General features: G+C 45.5%; 2 protein-coding genes across 2 annotated transcripts in view; one reads left to right on the top strand and one right to left on the bottom strand.

Annotated features, from left to right (window-relative positions):
- The first annotated feature begins 6 nt into the window (after positions 1–6).
- TAF11 (TAF11 RNA polymerase II, TATA box binding protein (TBP)-associated factor, 28kDa) lies at positions 7–2,459 on the top strand. Its single transcript, XM_010293401.1, has 4 exons — positions 7–81; positions 428–515; positions 1,045–1,141; positions 2,236–2,459. Exons 1-4 carry the CDS (start codon positions 77–79, stop codon positions 2,364–2,366), a joined length of 321 nt encoding a protein of 106 aa, XP_010291703.1. The 5' UTR covers positions 7–76; the 3' UTR covers positions 2,367–2,459.
- Positions 2,460–7,110: 4,651 nt separating this feature from the next.
- Positions 7,111–17,792, bottom strand: part of UHRF1BP1 (UHRF1 binding protein 1) — an 18,721-nt gene continuing 8,039 nt past the window's right edge. Inside the window, exons 10-21 of the mRNA XM_010293402.1 lie at positions 17,412–17,576; positions 16,777–16,919; positions 15,875–16,016; positions 15,154–15,347; positions 12,885–14,425; positions 12,434–12,630; positions 11,754–11,905; positions 11,497–11,644; positions 10,271–10,536; positions 9,289–9,397; positions 8,588–8,703; positions 7,111–7,236 (exon numbers count right to left, since the gene is read on the bottom strand). Coding sequence (XP_010291704.1) covers positions 7,111–7,236; positions 8,588–8,703; positions 9,289–9,397; positions 10,271–10,536; positions 11,497–11,644; positions 11,754–11,905; positions 12,434–12,630; positions 12,885–14,425; positions 15,154–15,347; positions 15,875–16,016; positions 16,777–16,919; positions 17,412–17,576 — 3,299 coding nt within the window. The remainder of the gene's footprint in view (positions 7,237–8,587; positions 8,704–9,288; positions 9,398–10,270; positions 10,537–11,496; positions 11,645–11,753; positions 11,906–12,433; positions 12,631–12,884; positions 14,426–15,153; positions 15,348–15,874; positions 16,017–16,776; positions 16,920–17,411; positions 17,577–17,792) is intronic.

Raw genomic sequence — 17,792 nt, 5'->3', positions numbered from 1 at the left:
GGCCAAGAAGGTGAAGCTGGAGCTGAAGGAGAGGAAGGAGAAGAAGCACAAAGTGGACGAGGACGAGATCCAGAAGATGCAGTGAGTGCCGGGGTGATGGGCAGCAGCGCCTGGGAAGGCCGGCACTCGGGAGGGCATCGCACGCGCTGGGGGGGTTTGCCGCTGGAAACTGTGCCATAATCATTTAATCAGTTTATAAGCCTGTGGTTAACGATGTCCATAGCTCCGTCCCAGACCCCTCCCGAGCGGGCCCAGACATTTTGCATTATAAACCTTAGCACCACTGGAGCACTGCCTTTCCCTCCCCGTTCTGTTTCGTACTGCAGGAGAATTAGGATTGTAGAAGGGCTTCACAGGACTGTTGCAGTGGCCTGAAGAGCTACATATTTTTATTTTTGCTGTAAATGATCAATTCTTTCCACTCCAGAATACTGGTCTCTTCCTTTTCTGAAGAACAGTTGAACCGTTACGAGATGTATCGCCGGTCTGCTTTTCCCAAAGCTGCTATTAAACGGGTATGACTTCAACAATGCTTTGCCACAGAAGGAGTCTGAGCAGAGCAGGCAGGCTGAGCCTTACTAAGCCTGGCTGCGGTTGTTTCTGGGCCTTGCAGGACAGGAGCTGGCTCCATGGTAGGCATAGGCTGTGGGTGTTCCCCCCTCCAGCTGCGTCCCGGCCTCTGTGGCTGAGACCGTTATCAGATCAGCTTCTCCTGTTATGGCCTAGCTCAGTGCCCTTGTGTGGCTTATGCGGCTCAAATAGAGCTCATCTTAAATGACAGTGGTCTGGGGGGCCATGAGGCAAGAGGTAAATGTGGTTGCTGGTTTGGGGACTGCAGCTGAATGAGGGTGAGGTAAAATCTTGACAGCCAGCATGTGCCCAAAGCTGTAGGACCTAATTCTAAAGCTCACTTACTGCTGTTCTACGTGTTTTAGTAGCCCTTGGTTGACATTTGACAGGCTCAGACTGCTAAATATAAGTTATAATGTTTCACCGTTGCTGTGTGTACCTCACTCTGCTGACTGTCCTTCTCCGCTTGTCCAGCTGATCCAGTCCATCACCGGCACCTCCGTCTCGCAGAACGTGGTTATCGCCATGTCTGGCATTTCCAAGGTCTTTGTTGGGGAGGTGGTGGAGGAAGGTGAGTGGCAAACGTTAAGTAAAAAGTTAAGGATACGGGTTAAATTCATTGCTTACGGCTGAGCAGAAGGACATGGAACAAGACTGGACACTTTGTGGTTCCCAGTCTTGCTGTCCCGTGGGGCCCTCTGACCTTCCAGCAGCAGCAGAACGCTGCCGCTAAGAGCTGGGGTGAAACATGGTGTTGCCCATAGTGCGCCCTAATCCTATCAATATCACCGCCCATGAGTCAGGAGAGGTTGGTGACCACTGACCTCATGTTTTATCCTCTCTAACAAGGATAACTTAGAAGTTCTTCCTCTGTAAGTCAGCCTGGAAGCAGGCTGCAAATGGGGCAGTAAGGATCTTCTGTTAATGCTGCTGTGGACAAATTCAGCCCAAAGGAAAATGAGTTATTTAAGCCTCTTAACCTGTAAGATTCTTCTTTTATGGGATGAGTCAAGATCTTTTGGGGATGCTGGCCCAGCTGTGTCCCTGCTTTTAATCTGCTTGGGCTGGAGGAGGAGGTGGTACTGGTTTTGATGCCAAGCAGTTGGTATAGACTTGTCACGCAAAACATGTCCTGCATGTGCCGGGGTTGCCGTTACCGGGCTGATGCAGTTTTGCTGCCGCTGTCTGTGTAGAGCTGTGTTGCTGGAGGCAGTTTGGATAAGCAGCTTCACTGCTGTTAATTGATTCATTACAGGAGGTGTAAATGATAATTAATGTAAATGATAGAGAAGAAACTGGCCTGTAGTCCACTGTAGGTTGTACCTTCCTGTCACTGCTGTACACAGCAACCCCAAAACACACCACCCAACCTAGGGCTGGCTTTAGAGCAGAAGGTTTAAGATCGTAAGTTCTTGTGTGACTCAAACCAGCTGGAGTGGCTTAAAAAGCAAGTGTATTCTGGTCTGGTTTTAATGCCCCTCGGACTGACTGTTTCTTTCAAAGCAAAGCACACAAAGCAGTTTTTCTTGTGTACTGGCAAAATACGAGCTGTAAACCCTGGATGAAAATGTTACCTGTTGCCTTGAAAATTAAAGCTCAAACAGTAGGAGATGGGCTAAGCTTAGCTGTCCTGCTTACCTGAACTCCTCGGTTTTTGTTGTTTAGCACTGGATGTGTGTGAGAAGTGGGGGGAGCTGCCACCTCTGCAGCCCAAACACATGCGAGAGGCGGTCAGGAGGCTCAAGTCACGAGGACAGATCCCCAATTCCAAATATAAAAAGATCATCTTCCACTGAAGCGGCCCAAGAGCAGCAGGAGAAGACAGAAGTTACAACAAGCTTCTGGCTGTGAACCTCATGACAGTTACAGCGGAGCTGGGAGACTGAAGCTCCTTCGGGACCATTGTGTGGAAACTTAAGTGACTGCAGGGAGGCTTCCCACTGTCACTGCTGAAGTCTGGCTTGGCATCCGAGCACTGCGTGGAAGTCGACAGGAGCCAAATCCCTGACCTGGAGCCTTGGGCTCCTCTGCCTCAACAGCAAGGATAGGAACGTTCAAGGTCTTCAGTGTATTTACCCACCAGGATCATACTTTCTGCTGGCACAGATGTAGTAGTGTCTACATACAGCAGTGTTTTTTTTTATATTAAACTTGTTATTGTGTTCTAGTCTTGCTGAGAAATACTGTGTAATGGTGTTTGTGTGATTCAAACTAGGGGGAGTGCAACATGATGATCTGTCTCAACCAAGCCTGACATGTTCATGGAGCTTTGCCTTGCCTCAGGCGTGTATTGTGCCATGAGAGTAAGGAAGGGAACACATACTGAAAGCTGATCTTCTGACATCATCATTCAGCTGTTCTTCCCAAAGCCAGTTTTATAGAGGTGTCTGGAAGACAGTACAATTAGGAACAAGAAGAAAAGGGGAGAGGAAAAAAAAAAAAGCCCAAGTCTGTAAGGAGGTTAACAAGTTTAATTTCTTTTTACGGTTCATAGAACCAGTAAATGCATGAGTGGAAGTATACTGCAACAAAGTTCCAATACTGCTTAATATTCAAGTTCAGACTTGCACATTACCCACCTGTACATACAGTAGTCCCCTGTGAGCACGCTTCTTCTAAGTACGTGTAAGAGATGGTGAGGCCATGTGCTCTTCCTAGGGTAACCATGTTGTAGTTACACAAAGGATTAAGTTGGCCTGCATCATAACACAGAGTCCTTAAATAAAATGCTCTAAAAAGTAAACTTTGCTAATCATCAGTGGATATTCAGAAGTTTTTGTCCTCCCACACGTGTGCCTTGTATCAAGGAAGTGGATTTTGTTTTACAGTACTTTTTACTGGTACTTAAAACAATGGAAGTGCTTTAATTCTTAAACAAAACCAGTTGACTTAAGTTGCTAGACCAAGAAATTTGCTGTAAACAACCTGGCCCCAGCTCTGTTCAGTCTGCGCATGTGGGAGGGAGCAGTAAGGAGTTGAGTGACACCGCAATAGGCACCATGTCTGGGAAAACCCTTTGTACCCTACTCGTGTCCCAAGCTGGCTGGAGATGAAGCTGGACACCTACTCAAACAAAAAGTCACGAAAATTTGAAAGAGAAGAAAGAAACCTTCCATTTTCAAGGAATTAGTGAATAAAAAGTAAGAGTGCTATTGCATTCCACCTAAGGCAAGCATTCTTACATTTCTTGCTTCACACAGGAAGAGGGAGCGAGCACAGAAGCACAAAGATTTGACTAAACAAAGTTCAACTTCTGCTTATGTAGGCTTTGTGCAGTTGGTAATGGTACTTACAGCGAGCTGTTAGCATACAGGTTTGTTTTACAGCAAGTCTAGATACGTAGATGCTTCGTTACCCCCTTTCTCTCTTGCTGGGAGCAGCTCTCCAAGCAAGAGTCTTATTTACTACAGAAGATAATTTGCATTTCGGAACCCCTGCTTTTACTTCTGAGTTCTATGCACGAGGCAGTATTGGTGAAGGAAATGCCCATTGCTGCTTAAAAAGTTAAAGTGCATTTTCCTCTTGAGAACAGGCCTGGCAGGCTGCTCTGGTACATTTTCCACCACAGGCAGCACCACAAATCTATCCTGGCAAAGGCTGCATTGAGCAGGGGATGGGCACAGAACGTGCTCCAGAGAAAAGAGCCAGGTTGTCTAACAGGAACAAGGAGGAGCAATCCTCTCCCTTGGAGGAGGGAAAGCAACAGGCAGAAGTCACAGCATCCAAACATCAGCGTTAGCCCAGGCTAAGCGGGTGGTGACCGTGAAGCCTCCTGCAGCTCAGCTCCCATGCTTCTGCCAAAGGCAAGTACTCCTCCTCTTAAGTAATTTGTGGCTGCCCGCTTCCAGAGGTTCTGGAAGGAAGGTCAGCCTCTCGCTGCCATATCTGATTGTAGGCACGGGTCAGTCAGATCTCGGCAGAAATACTGGACTCCAGCAGTACACTCTGCCCCAAGGCTGGCTGTTCACACAAGGACTAGTTCTAACAAATGCTACTCAAAGCTACCTTCAACCTAATGGAGTCAAGCACAGAATTAAGATGATGTTCTTTCAAGTGTGACTGTTGTTTTAATCACCATCTCTCTCTTACATACCCCTTTTTTCAAAGTGAAAGCTAACAACCATAAGGAATTCACTCTCGGCTCCCTGCAAACCACAGACAGCAGTGCCTCCACATCTAGCCTAGTGCTGTAAATATGTCCCTGTTTCCCCTAGAGCTAAAGAAGAACTAAAGTGATCTCAGGAGTGCCTGTTAAGGGGAAGTGTTTAACAGCTCCAGAGTTAGGCAAAGGGACAAGTATGTAAGAGCACCATAGGAAAAACAAACTTAACTCCCAAGTTATTTGCTTTCTTTTGCGTAGTTTCCAGGCCTCAACTCATCATGGCTTGTAAATCAGAGGCTGCTCCTTGCATAGTGAGCAGGATTAAAATCTTGTATTACTTTAGCTAAACTAATTTCAGTGGAGTAATGCTTACAAAGAAAAAAATAAATCCATTAGATTAAAGTTTTGGGGAGTGTGTTCAGCTAAAAACACAGTAAGGGTTACCTAACCTTTATAGACAAGTGAAGTTTTAATCTGATTAATAAAGGAGAATCATATATAACCTGTCACTTTCCCTAGCATTTGGTGTGTGGCAATCGCTACCTCCTTTACGTGCACTAAAAAGGCTGTGCATGAGAAATGGTACATTTACACAATCACAAAACGCAGCTGGAAAAAATCCAAATCAAAGTTTGAAATAAGATACAATCCAACAAACTCTGCACACAGTAAAAAAAAGCTGTAACAGGGTGGGGAACGAGCACTCATCCATAACACAGAGGGGGCTGGAAGTCGCACCTTCTGTATCAGAACACAGAGCAAGTTCTCCTCTGGAACAGCTTCTCCCTTCACGACTGCCCCTTACGGCTGCCTCCTCCTTCAGCACATCGACCACATAGTGTCTGGACTAGCAGAGCAGAGAAACCACGCACCAGTTTGCCTTCAGGAATGGATTCGATTCTTACAGTTCATAAATGACATTGCCTTTTTCACTTCTTAAAATTAGTGTTTACTTCGTATTTTAATAGGGTGGTTTTTTTTTTTCCCCTCCACACTCATAGAAGCTAGAATGGATTTGATTCTTACAGTTCATAAATGACATTGCCTTTTTCACTTCTTAAAATTAGTGTTTACTTCATATTTTACTAGGGTGGGTTTTTTTTTCCCCTCCACACTCGTAGAAGCTATTTCTTTATAAATTAAGTCAGTCACTGACCACAGAGACTTCCTCCTCTTCAGGGAAGCAGCTCCAGAAAAGGCGAGAACAGAAACCCTGCTCAACCCAACAGCTACTGTTTCATCTCCACCCCATAGTGAGCAGTTAATAGCATCAGCCCCCCACCCAAGGGGGCCTGGTCAGCACCCTTCTCCTGACCCACATACCAGCATCCCTGTTAAAAGACATTTAAGACCAGGCATGAGCTCAGTGCTGATAAAGATACACGACCATGTAGGAACGCAGACAGCTGTTGCCTTGTGCAGCCAGTACTGCTCCCCCTCTCTCCAACTGGTGAAAATCTAGCATACCATGGTTTGAGAACAGCATGCATCCCAAAGAAAATGCATAGGTCCTCTCATTCTGTGACTTAATCGACATCCTTCACCCCTGATCTTTGACAGTAAAATTAAAGTTTGAACAGCGCTTTGTCATGAAATAAATTGATTCCTTTGTGTTTCCGCATCTATAAATCTAAACATTGTGGGGTTAAGTGAGTATGAACTAGACTAAGTCTAGTATACTACCGATCCTGTCTTGACCCAACAAATTACTGGTGCAAAGAGAAATCTGAAGGAATTTCTTTACTATCCTGACCTCATTCTTGAGGGAATAATGAGCTGTAGCCCCCTTCCTCCACAGGGGGGAATCCCTTCTGCATCTCCCACACCCACCGACCTCTTATGTTTCTGTTTTTCATGTGATAATACACATGCTTTCACCTCAGAGCTCTATGCAATGTTTTCTGCCATACCTATTCTCCATCACTCCTTGATGTGGTGAAGTAACTATGCTGCTCTTGCTGTGTTCTTCGGCATGCACGATTGGGCAAGAACACGATGAGTAAGGCCAAAAGAAGCAGAAACCCCAACATGGACCATCTCTAGATGTTGCCATGAAAGGTGAAGGCTGAAAGCAGACTGTCACTACCACCCATGGATGAAGAGACATGGGGTGTGTCCCCCAAGTTCTGACCTTTTGTTTGTAGGCTGACCACTGCCCTGGTTCAGTGACAGATGGTAGCACCATACTGCCAGGACAGAGAAAAGTGTCTGCAAACAGATAATTCCTTCTCGTTCCTTCCCTGTTGCTCAGCCAGGCCTTCCTGCCTGCCTTCCTCCCTCTTCCAAGTTCATTTTGCAATCACAGTTGGTTTCCATTCATTGAGGTGATCAGTCTCCAGGAGGTTGACCCATTTAGCAGCAATATAATCAAACTAGCCGCCTTAGTGCTGGTGGTGGTCTCCACTCCTCCTGAGCAACTGCAGCCTGCGCCTTCACTGTCAAAGCTGGAAGAGGGGATTGTATTTCCTAACTTCCTGCAAAAGGCGAGCCTTGTCCATGTTGGCTTCTGCAAGGGCTATTTTCGTGGTCTGAAGCTCCCTTTGCAACTCTGGCACTTCCTTTAACTACAAGAGACAAACAGAGAAAAAACAAAGCAGGAGTTTCCAAAGGTAAGCAGCAGGGCAGATGCGACTACACCGATCTGCTTAAAGAGGAAAACCAAAGCAGGAGCTTTTGAGATGAATTACACTATGTGACACAACCACACAAAACTCACTCACAACGCGACCCAGTCTGAGTCGCAGGAATACTTGCCAACTGGTGCCTGCTGACTTCCATAACCTGTCATTAGAGTCAGCTCAGGCTGCCAGTGATGGCTAACGACTATTTTCTCCCAAGACTTCCCTTCACGTTTCTAGGCATAGGAACGAGACTTGAGTGGGCAAGGTTTTCTCCTGCAAAGCAGCTAGCTGATTCTGGCTGAAGATAACTATACAAAAAAAGCAGGAAAAATAAAAGTTCATCTCTGATCTGCAATATTCTTTTATAAGGGGTTCTGATACACCTCTAAAGATTTGTTAAAGTTAAGACGATAGCAGATGCCTGGCATTCCTATCTCTTGTCTCCATGAACAAAGTTAATTCTGTCCTGAAACATTGCCAGTGAGATCCCACTGCAATTTCATGGCACAAGACAGTTTTCTCCTTGGGCTCTTGGAAATTGTTTTACTCAAGAATTTAGCCTTTGCCTTTGTTCCTGTTAAGTTTAATAGCATCAGAAAATAAACTGAAGCTAAGCTACTGTGATGCTTTTGTGCTCCAGTTCTGGACACGGCCCCATTTCACAAGATGCTATGGATGGGAAGAAAAGAAAGTCTCTCCACTAAATGGAAGAGACAGATGAGAAATGATGTGTGCCAACTAATGAACAGAATCCAATCCGTTGCTCCCTTAATATATATTTTTCCATAGCAAGTGATCAGTTTACCAAATAGACCTGGCATCAAACAGGAAGTATAAGTAGAGGATACTGCATATTGAAAAACAAACCAGTTATCCGGCATTGAGATATATGGATCGAAATGGAACAAAAGTTCAAACTGAATAGCAGAAACTTCAGGCAACGTGAAACTCCCTGGCTGTAAGACTTACTCTACTCTGACATAACATCTCTTTCTTTGCGGGAAACTCCTGATTGCTGTTTTTCTAACAGGGAGCCAGACACAGTGAAACGATGGAGCCACCCAGAAAAAACAAGAGATTTCTGAAAGAGACCAAGAAGGTTTATGCTGGGCAAGGTATTCTTACTTCTCAGAATGCCTGTAAAAGGAGGTACAGGCTGCTTGTGTGTGCACTCCCTACCTGCAACACACCACACCTACCAGTAACTGCAAACACATGAAAACAAAAGACTTAATTTTCCAGCCTACTGCCAGCTATCCAGTTGTCCAGACAGCAACAGGCAGCAGTGACTCACCTGCAATCCACGTGTTCCTGCTGCTGGGGCTGCCAAGACACACTCCACTGGGGCCTTCTGTTCCTGAAGAACTGACACAGGTTTTTCCTGTTTCAGTGAGCCCTCCCCTTGAGGAGCTGGAAAGAAGCACAGAAAACATTCAGGTGTGGACATTTATACAACAGGGTTCTCAGGACAAGAAGAATAACTTCACCTTTTTTCCTTTTTTTTCTTTCCCTCTCTTTAAACAGGGGGAAAAAAATGAAATCTCATTCCCATTTTAAAATGGAGAAAGTAAAGCAAGGGAAGCAGCAGTAATCTGTCCTGACTGTGTGAGCTTAAGGAAACATCAGCCATGAATTCAGGCTGCCAGTTCATTGTTTTAGGTATTAACCTGCTCTGCCTGAGGTATCAAATTTGCTGCCCAAACAAAACAACAAAGGCAAGAACTAGAGAGGCTGGAATGCATGCATCCAGAGATCAACACGGCAGAGCAGCCAAAGGACCTGGATGCTTGCACTGAAGACAGAAGATTATTTGCCCATTCTGGTAGAAGTGACTGCAGAGAACAGAAGACAAGACTGCTCTCACACCAGAGCCCATCCTTCCCAGCAACAACCATCAGATTTCAGTTCCAGTCTCCTCCAGCACCAGGCACAGCAGAGCGCTCTACCTCCAGCACAGCCTGGGGAGTATAAAACAAGTTTCTCGATGTTGCTGACCTGTTAGACAGAACACCCCATCATCTCTGCGCTTCACGATGATGTGATCTACTGCCAAGGTGATAGGAAGAGGGCCAGGGGAGGTAGGGTATACCCGGGGACTGTCATCCTGGGAAAAAACAAAGCAGAGAAGAGATGAACTGCTGTGACAGCTCTGGCAACTCTGCAAAGGATTCCCCTTGCCCCCAGCCTTCACAGGAGTAGCGTTACTGATTGACAGCACTGCCAGAGCTCACCAAGGTCACCCACCGTATGGAAAAGCCTGGTTTTATATAAAAGGCTGCATGCAAGTCTTCATCTGTGTAGCAAGCACTCCCACAGATCTGAACCAAGTTCTGTCAAATCCATAATAAAGGTTGAGGAGAGGCCTATGACCATCACCCTGAAGGCTACTCTCATTTGTCATCCTACAAATTCCCAATTCAACCCCCTAGCCAATATTCCTTAGCCAAAGAAAGCCAATATGCCTTAATCTGGAGATTTTCATGCCGCTGGGCAGCAACACTGGTTCCTGCTTGTCAGTGGAGCCAAAGTATTACTTTCACAAAGGTTTAATTAAGAACTTCTGTCAGCGCCCCTCTCCCAAATACCAACCAGCTCTTACATGATGTTTTTCATCTGTAATTCTCTAAATGTTTACAGAAAAGGACAAATATTTCCCATTTCACACAAGCAGTTGGAGGAAGAGGTATTAAATTCTTTCCTTTAAGTTTGCAAAACAGGTCATCATCAAAGCTGGGGAAAGAATCTGAATGTCAGGCTCCCACCATTTCTCCACAATCTGATCACTCAACAATTCCGTTGTGTTATTTGTTCATCCCTAAGGCATTTTTTAGAAGGAAAATAAAAAAGTATCAGGAAGACAGGACCTCTGCAGAGGCCCACAGTAATCCGACAGCATCCTTTCCCAAGCAGAATCTTGCAAGTGAGCTCTGCCCAGGCTACCATCCCAGGGGGAATCTCTGGTTCCCCATACACTCACCTTCAGTGTGATTTTAGCATCCACAACTTCTATCTCCATGGGGATCACCTCTGGAATTATTTCATCCTCAAGGAATGGGCCAAGGTTGGTAAGGAAGGACATGAAGATCTCTGCTGTGTAACTGTGGACCAGCATATGCAGAAAGCCATTCTGAACAGCGAGTGGTGAATGCACAGCAGCATTAGGTCCTACTTCAAGACGTAGGCGCACTTCTGGCTCGGTCTTACTGGCTTCGGGGACTGAAGGCTTCTCTATGCTTGGATCTCCTAGAGCTATAGCAGAAAGATCTCATTGCAGAAGGTGGCATCAATAAAAAGAAATAAACTCAAAATAAGTATCTTGAAAAGCCCTTTACTGTCCAGATGCAGAATGGGGACAAGTTCACAATGACAGCAGTCTGAAATCATCCTTCACATGAAATTAATCCAAGTTTCAAATGACTAAGAGTCAATATCACAAGAACTAACACCAGAACTGGACCACTTAAAGCTCCCAGAAGTGTCCCTCTCTCTCACCATCTCAGCACACTTTAATTTTCGTTTTGCATATCCACGAGTTGACCAAACACCCACCACTCCGCTCTCCAGAGCGGATCAGTCTTTCCACTGCCCTCAACACTACCTCACCTTGCATTCCACTTAGCCCCCTCGTGGCCATAGGCAGCACTGCTAAAGGGGAGGATAACGGCCCAAGAACTGCTCATGCTTTCACTTCAAGTTTTGGGTTGTAGTTGCTTTTAGTTTTGGGGTTTTTTTGGAGTTGGGTTGGTTGGTTTGGGGGTTTTTTTGGTTTTTTTGTTGTTGTCTTTTTTTAATCGCATTTAGCCCTGGGGAAGTATCCTAGCCCAGAAGCATTATTCTCTGGGCAGGAATAACTTCAGGGTTTCCCTTGATAACGTTCAATTTTCAATTTCACTCTTTCAATTAATTTCATGCATCCTAGCAGCAATTAAAAAAAAAATCCCATTCAATGATTACTAGGCACCATAGAGCTTGACTGTGTAGGCACTTTGGAAATATCTTTCAAACACGAGATTTGAACCACTGACGGAAAGATCCTTAGCATTCACATTCCCTCACACACAAGTCATATTCAATCCTAAATACACTAAACATTAACACTGAAGTACCAGTTAAAACGGCATATTCTCTGAGGATGGCCAGCATAAAAGCCAGTTATAAAAGTGCAGCTGTAGAAGCAGCAGACTCCAATAGCCAGCGTCTTACCCAGATAGCCACGCAGATACTGCCACATTCCAACGTTGTTCAGTTGCTCTGGAACCACGTTTGTCACTTGTAAAGCAACAGACAAATCATCACCTCGTGCCTCAATTCCACAGTTCACCTCATTCATCTTCAACACAAGGACAGACACCTGAAACACCAAGTGACAAGCTCATTTATTAAAACAAACAACCGCCACACTGTTCGCTTCCAGATTCACTTACAGACAATACTACAGTGAAAAGGAACAGAGCTCTGACCAGCTGAAGGCTGGGGTCTTCACTCTGTGAAGTCGAGCTGTTTACTTCAGGAGACACTCCACCCTCATCCTCTGCCATCAGGCTTGCTCTACTGCCTGTGTCATTGTGGACCTGAGGAAGATGCCCTGAGGGAAGAGGGTCCAGGCTGGGTTCTGAAATGAAAGTAACAACAATTCGATTCTGTTTCTTTTTGTGGTTTTAAGAAGTCCTGATCTCAGCACCTGCCTGAATCTCAGGGCCTATCAACCTATACCATCCCCTAGGGACCTCTCTCCAGCTCCTCAGAAGCAATTTAAGCAGAACTGAAGTGAAAGACATCCACTGAAATGCTCAGTGTACCCTATTTCCAACCAGCCCTTACTAACCCCTTCCTAAATGCTGTGTACCATCCACCCACCTGCACACATTTACAGTCCTTGCTCTAGTATGGCCAAATGCCTTAGAACACCAGTGTGATGTGCAGGGGTCACCCTCCCCACCCATTTATACTCCTCATCTCAAAGAAGAGGCACCTACAAGAGCAGAAAGAGCCATTGTGCATGAACTACTCGTGACCTTCAAAAAGGAGTGGCACAAGCGAGTTTCATACTAACACAGCATGACTCAGTTGCCCATGGCAGAGAACTGTTCACTGGTGCGAAGTAAGAGCGAGGGAGAGGATAAAGCCAAGCGCTTGTTACCAGAGTCTGTGAGCATCACAAAGCCGTCACTGCCATCGCTGTCCACAGACAGCCCATCCTCAGGGCCGCTCCCATCCACAGACGTGGTGTCAAAGGAATGCTGGGATGCTGTCCTCTTCATGGAGAAGAAACGCATTCGGCTGGTGCCACCCCCGCTTGGAGTCACTGCTCCCTCTTCTGCTTTGGGCACAGAATCCCTACACAAAAAAAGCCAAACCAAACCAGGTGATAAAGGCGAACAGCTTAGCCTCCGGATTTTACAGATATTGGGCTGGACTCTGAACACTTGCAAGTCAGACTTTTGTGTCCTTAGACCAACCCGAGAGATGAAGATCTAACCTGTCTCTAATCCAAATGATGGGGAAAGAAAGGGAACACTCGGCCTACATTTCCCCCCTTCCCCGCAGCCTTGCTGCTGCTATTGTGAAGCACAGGAGGATGGCCCACTCACCTGGCTGGGGGGAGAGAGAGCATTTTCTGCATGGTGGAGGTCATTTTCTCCCGGCTCAGGCTCAGAGCGTCTTTTGTTATAGACATGGCTTCTTTGGTGAGGTCCATAGTCACGTGCAGAGCTTCCTTCGTGGCATCCTTTGTGATATGCAGCGCACTAGACAACTCCACCTCTATGTTCTTCAAAGGGATGAGTTCTGCCTGGCCATCGAGAGTGAGGTTTCCTCCCCCCAGGGGCTGCGTGTCTGAGGTCAGGCTAGAAGGAAGGGCAGGAGAGCTCTGAGAATGGCTGCTGGTCTCTGCTGGTCTTTCTGCAGCCAGGGCTTCTACAGCTTCATGTGCTTCCTCTATCGAAGCTTTCTCCTCTATGCTTTTACTATGTGGAGCTGTACTGAGAGCTCCATCACTTGTGGATCTTGGGAGTCTCTCCAGCGGTACACTGGTACCTGTATTTTCAATCCCACCGTCCTCTGGGACCTCTGAGGTGCTGCATACTCCCTTCTCCGAACTGGCCTCCGATTTCAGCTCCTTCTCTTCAGCCACCAGCCCCTCCTTGCTGTCTGAAGGCGAGAGCTCAGATTCAATCAGGCTTGTTGTGTCCGAGTCAAGAGATCGGGGTTCCAGGACAGAGCCTGGTGTGGGGTTCATGAGTAGGGCCACTTCAGCACTGTGGAACATAACTCCTACACAAGCAGACATGGGATCTAAAGGAGACCCAGTCAATTCCTGGGTGTCTTGGGCCAACTGCTCCTGTAGTGTTTGCAGAACTTCTTTCATCCTGAGCAGCACCAAGTATTGGTAGTGGTTGAGTCGAATTTTGACATGAACAGATGAGGACACAAGCACATGGATATCAGCAGAAGCTTCCAGCTCTTTATCATCTACTCCATCATCGATTTCACATTCAGATTCTCCCAAGACATCCATTGTCTCTGGGACCTTGTAGATGTTCTTCAGATCCTGGTCGGTCTTTGATCTTTGACAAACCCCATGTTGCCTGGAAAGGTTCTCATTCTTGGAGTGATTGCTAAAGCTGGCAGAAGGCTTGATTTTAAACTCAGAAGCATCCAGTTCCTGTCGTTTAGATATCTGCGCTTGCCCCCATCTTTTGGGAAGGCAGGCCCAGATGGAAAGGGGAAAAGGGTCAATAAAGCTAAGGGCTCTGCCCTTTGAGCTTTCAGCCCCCTCAAAGTCCAGACAAAGCTCAGTGAAATTCATTGACCACAGATCTTCAGAGGCAGAGGTTTTGTATAGTAGCCGGGGAAAGCCTGGATGCTTCTGAGGCCTATCATCCACCTCATATGCATGGCGCAAGAAAAGGGTGTGGAGGAGGCTGAAATTGTCCTGAGACCTTGGGAACTTAGTGTAGCTGGAGTGGAAGAATTCCGAACTGGCAAATTTACGGAAGAGGTTCTGGAGGTCCTGACAGCTGCAGAAGGGAGCGTGGCGGGTGTTGGTGGCAGTCATCTCTGACGTACAAATGCAGAGTGTCTGTGGACGATCTTGGTGGTCAGTGACTTTCTTCTCCACGGGGATGTTAAGCTACATGGAAGAGAAAGACATTACAAGTAAAGCAGTGAGAGGGAAAATTAGGAGAGGCTTATCCTGCCTATTTACACAGAAGGTCAGCTGTGGAATATATAAACAATTGAGAAGTCTTGGTCTCTACTAAAATCCCAAGAGCTGGATGGGACTCTCAATTTATCCCTATCTGAAAAATTACATAAAATTTACAAATTAGGGAAGAGGGATCAGACACAAGGGAATTTAAACTGAGTTTTACTTCACATTCTTTTACCATCCATGGCTTATGTAGCAGCCGAACTTACAACATTCACTTCCATCTTTCTCTGCAAGGACTTACTACGCTTTCAGGCCTTTAAGCCTCCTCACAAATCTGCTAACATGGGTAGTCAATGACAAACACCACAGGACATCAATGCAGCAGAAGTAGGCCCACTGGGATGAGAGTCAAAATGGTTTCCAAAGGCCAGAAAACAATCTCTGACTACTTGAACCATCAATTTCTCCTTGAAACTGTTTTTGTAAATACTGACTTGTCTGCCTATTTTGGACTAGAACTCAAGCACCTCTTTTACTGCCCACAGATCAAAACAAAACTAACACAAGTGGTAGACAGAAGAAAGTTAGAGAAAGGCAGAAGTTTTGTTTTCTCTTCTGGACTCCAGCTATGTCCTGGTCTCATGTTCCTTCCAGAACAGGGAGAGAGAGAATAGTGAAGACTGGGAAAGGAAAGAAATGAATGGTACCTTCAGCCGGAAGCCATCCAGTCGAACATCAACATGCTCATCATGCTTGCCTGAGTCCTCCAGCTTGTAGATGGCTTTGAACTGCTCCAAGCTACGATAAAGATCCAGACAGAAGAGGTTTATCCAGAGAACGCTTGCTGTATCCAGGGTAAGCATCAGGCCGTTCAGCTGTACGTACAGGTTTGGGCATGGAACTAGAATAAAACGGAATTAAGACAGATTAATAATAGCAGAAAAGGCACTTCAGGTGGTCTGCAGCTCAGTGTATAACCTGCACAGACAACACCAATGCAGAGGGCTTCAACACCCACTGGAAGACAGATCTCTTGACGAAAGGGAGAAGCTGTAGTGCACCAGAGAAACAAGGTGTTCCAGGTCTCACATCAAGCCATCTGCAGAGCACCCAAAGCACCCTACAGTCCTACTCCAGTGCTAATCAATAAGGCAGAACCCCAATGGTTGGGCAGACACAGCAGCTGCTTCAATACGTTCCTGGATACCTTATTTTGCAAGCACAATTTTGCCTCCACATTTTGCACTAGGCAAACTCTATCCCACTTTCCCACAGGACAAAAAAAATAACAATGAAGGCAAACATCAGAAAACTAAACAAAAATGGACATTCAGAGAATATGTAGCAGGATTAACACACTGAAAAAATTAAGAGTTGTCTGATTGTTTAAGAAACTTATGAAAGAAGGTGCTAACCTTGGTGTATTACCTGGAAAGTCCTGATTGTCTGGGAAGTAATACTCTGTAAATTCAATATGGATTGCAGAGACCTGATCAGGAAGTTTGAAGAATTTTCTACTACATGAAAGCAAGGTGGAGGGTTTCTTACTTTGTTGACCAGCTGTAGAAACCTGAAAACACAAGGGTAAGCACTTGTCTGAAATTCAGATTTGGCAAAATAAAATGTCCTAGTAACCCTGCAGTCTCCTGTATTCAATCCATCTCATTTACACAAATGTACTGTGCTTTCAAGTAAAAATAAAACTTTTTTCTACCTGCTAATATTGTCAACTCCTCCCCTTTGAGGGAATTTAGTTCTTTATGTCTCCTGTCACTGCTAGTAAGAGCCATGACACTTAGAATTAGGTGATGTGAATAAACAGAACTCAAATCTGTTACAGCTCTCGTCAGGATTAACAGCATGTTGGTAACTCCATTATAGTACCTGGTACTGATTATGCTCTTGCAATGGTTACAGGGTATATGGATGTAGGGCCTGACCCAGTCTAACGATGCTTTCTGTCCTGGGTCAGAACGCCTGAAGGAAGACCTATTCCTCCTCTGCCAAAAAATCCATATCCTCACTAACTTCTCAAATGCACAAAATCTTCTACCCTGGGCCTGCTTAATGCTTGATGCAAGGTTAGGTGCAAACAGACACAGAGTGCAGAATGTGGTTATGCATGCAACTTCCTCTGAGCACGAAAACTATCAGCAGTTCATCCTTGGTTTAAAAGTCTTACATGCAACATCATAACGACATTCAGATTCTCTGGGAAGAGTTTTGATTGCCTTGGATGACATGAGATTTGCATGAATTTGAATTGTATCAGATTAAATGTCTTTTTTAAAAATGACATGAACATTTCCAGACACTGCTCAAATCCCTACCTGGTGAACATCCAAGTCATCCACTCGAACTACCACACAGCTGGATCGAAGCCGGTTCCAGGGAGGGTGCCGGAGTCGTGGCAAGCTTGTGGGAGGTAAACGGCTTTTCTCTAAGGGACTTTTATGAGGACTCAATGAAGTATCTGTGGGGATGGAAAAGCACAACCAGCGTTTTACTCATCTCCTTTGGAGAGAACTTCACCATCCATACCAATGCATATGTGCTCACAGAGCAGAATTAACAGCCCCAAAATCAGAAACAGATGAGCACAGCTAGGCAGGAAAAATACTTAGGACTGCTGAAGGAAGAACACTGTGAAAGATATGTGCGCTCTGCAGCAAGAGAACACATTCTTCAGTCAGGCTAGAAGTATTTAATTTACTCCTTATATACTCACTTATGGAGAAACTCAATAAGCAAGCTAGGAAAGTATCGCTGCATTCTGTCCATTCTTCCTGCAGCGTTATTCCTGTATGATAGCTACTGTCCTTTACCATTAATGATTTTTAGTGTGCTATGGAATTCTGCAACAACAAATCAGCCTGCTAAACTGGGGAGAGGTAACTAGAGATATGCTGGACGGAGCAAAATTGTTACCACCTCCTGCTTTACAAGTTTTATCAAGTACCATTACCTGGTTTCCTTTTGAAGGGGGAAAGTGGAGTCCTGGAAAATGCAGGGTCCATTTCTTCATAAAGCTTCTCAATCTTGCTTTGAAATTCACTGACCAACTTCTTTGCCCACTGTCCCCGTGCTTCCATTGCTTCACTGTACCTCACCCAATGCCTGCAGGCATCTCCTGCAAGAAAGCAAACATCCTGGCTTTAAAAAATGAGGTTCCTGGATACACACAACCCTTCTGTGCCCCTCAAATGTATGCAAATCTGTACAGCATTCCTCTTCATTGATATCACATCTGGAATACGCAATATTTAGCATACTAAGTGCTTGCGAAACAAGTGCAGGCTTTCACACAACAGAGCTGGTCCTACCAAGCAAGTGTTCCAAATTCAAG

The sequence above is a fragment of the Phaethon lepturus genome, unplaced genomic scaffold (assembly GCF_000687285.1).
Source record: "Phaethon lepturus isolate BGI_N335 unplaced genomic scaffold, ASM68728v1 scaffold7108, whole genome shotgun sequence".
Classification (NCBI taxonomy): domain Eukaryota; kingdom Metazoa; phylum Chordata; class Aves; order Phaethontiformes; family Phaethontidae; genus Phaethon; species Phaethon lepturus.
Note: the sequence above shows the minus strand (reverse complement) of the source record. Positions and strands in the feature narration are given on the sequence as shown.

Bases quoted from the DNA above. Each gene is read 5' to 3' on its own strand.
- TAF11 (XM_010293401.1), top strand. The intron at 516-1,044 runs GTATGACTTCAA...CCGCTTGTCCAG, and splicing joins CCAAAGCTGCTATTAAACGG to CTGATCCAGTCCATCACCGG. The intron at 1,142-2,235 runs GTGAGTGGCAAA...TTTGTTGTTTAG, and splicing joins TGGGGAGGTGGTGGAGGAAG to CACTGGATGTGTGTGAGAAG.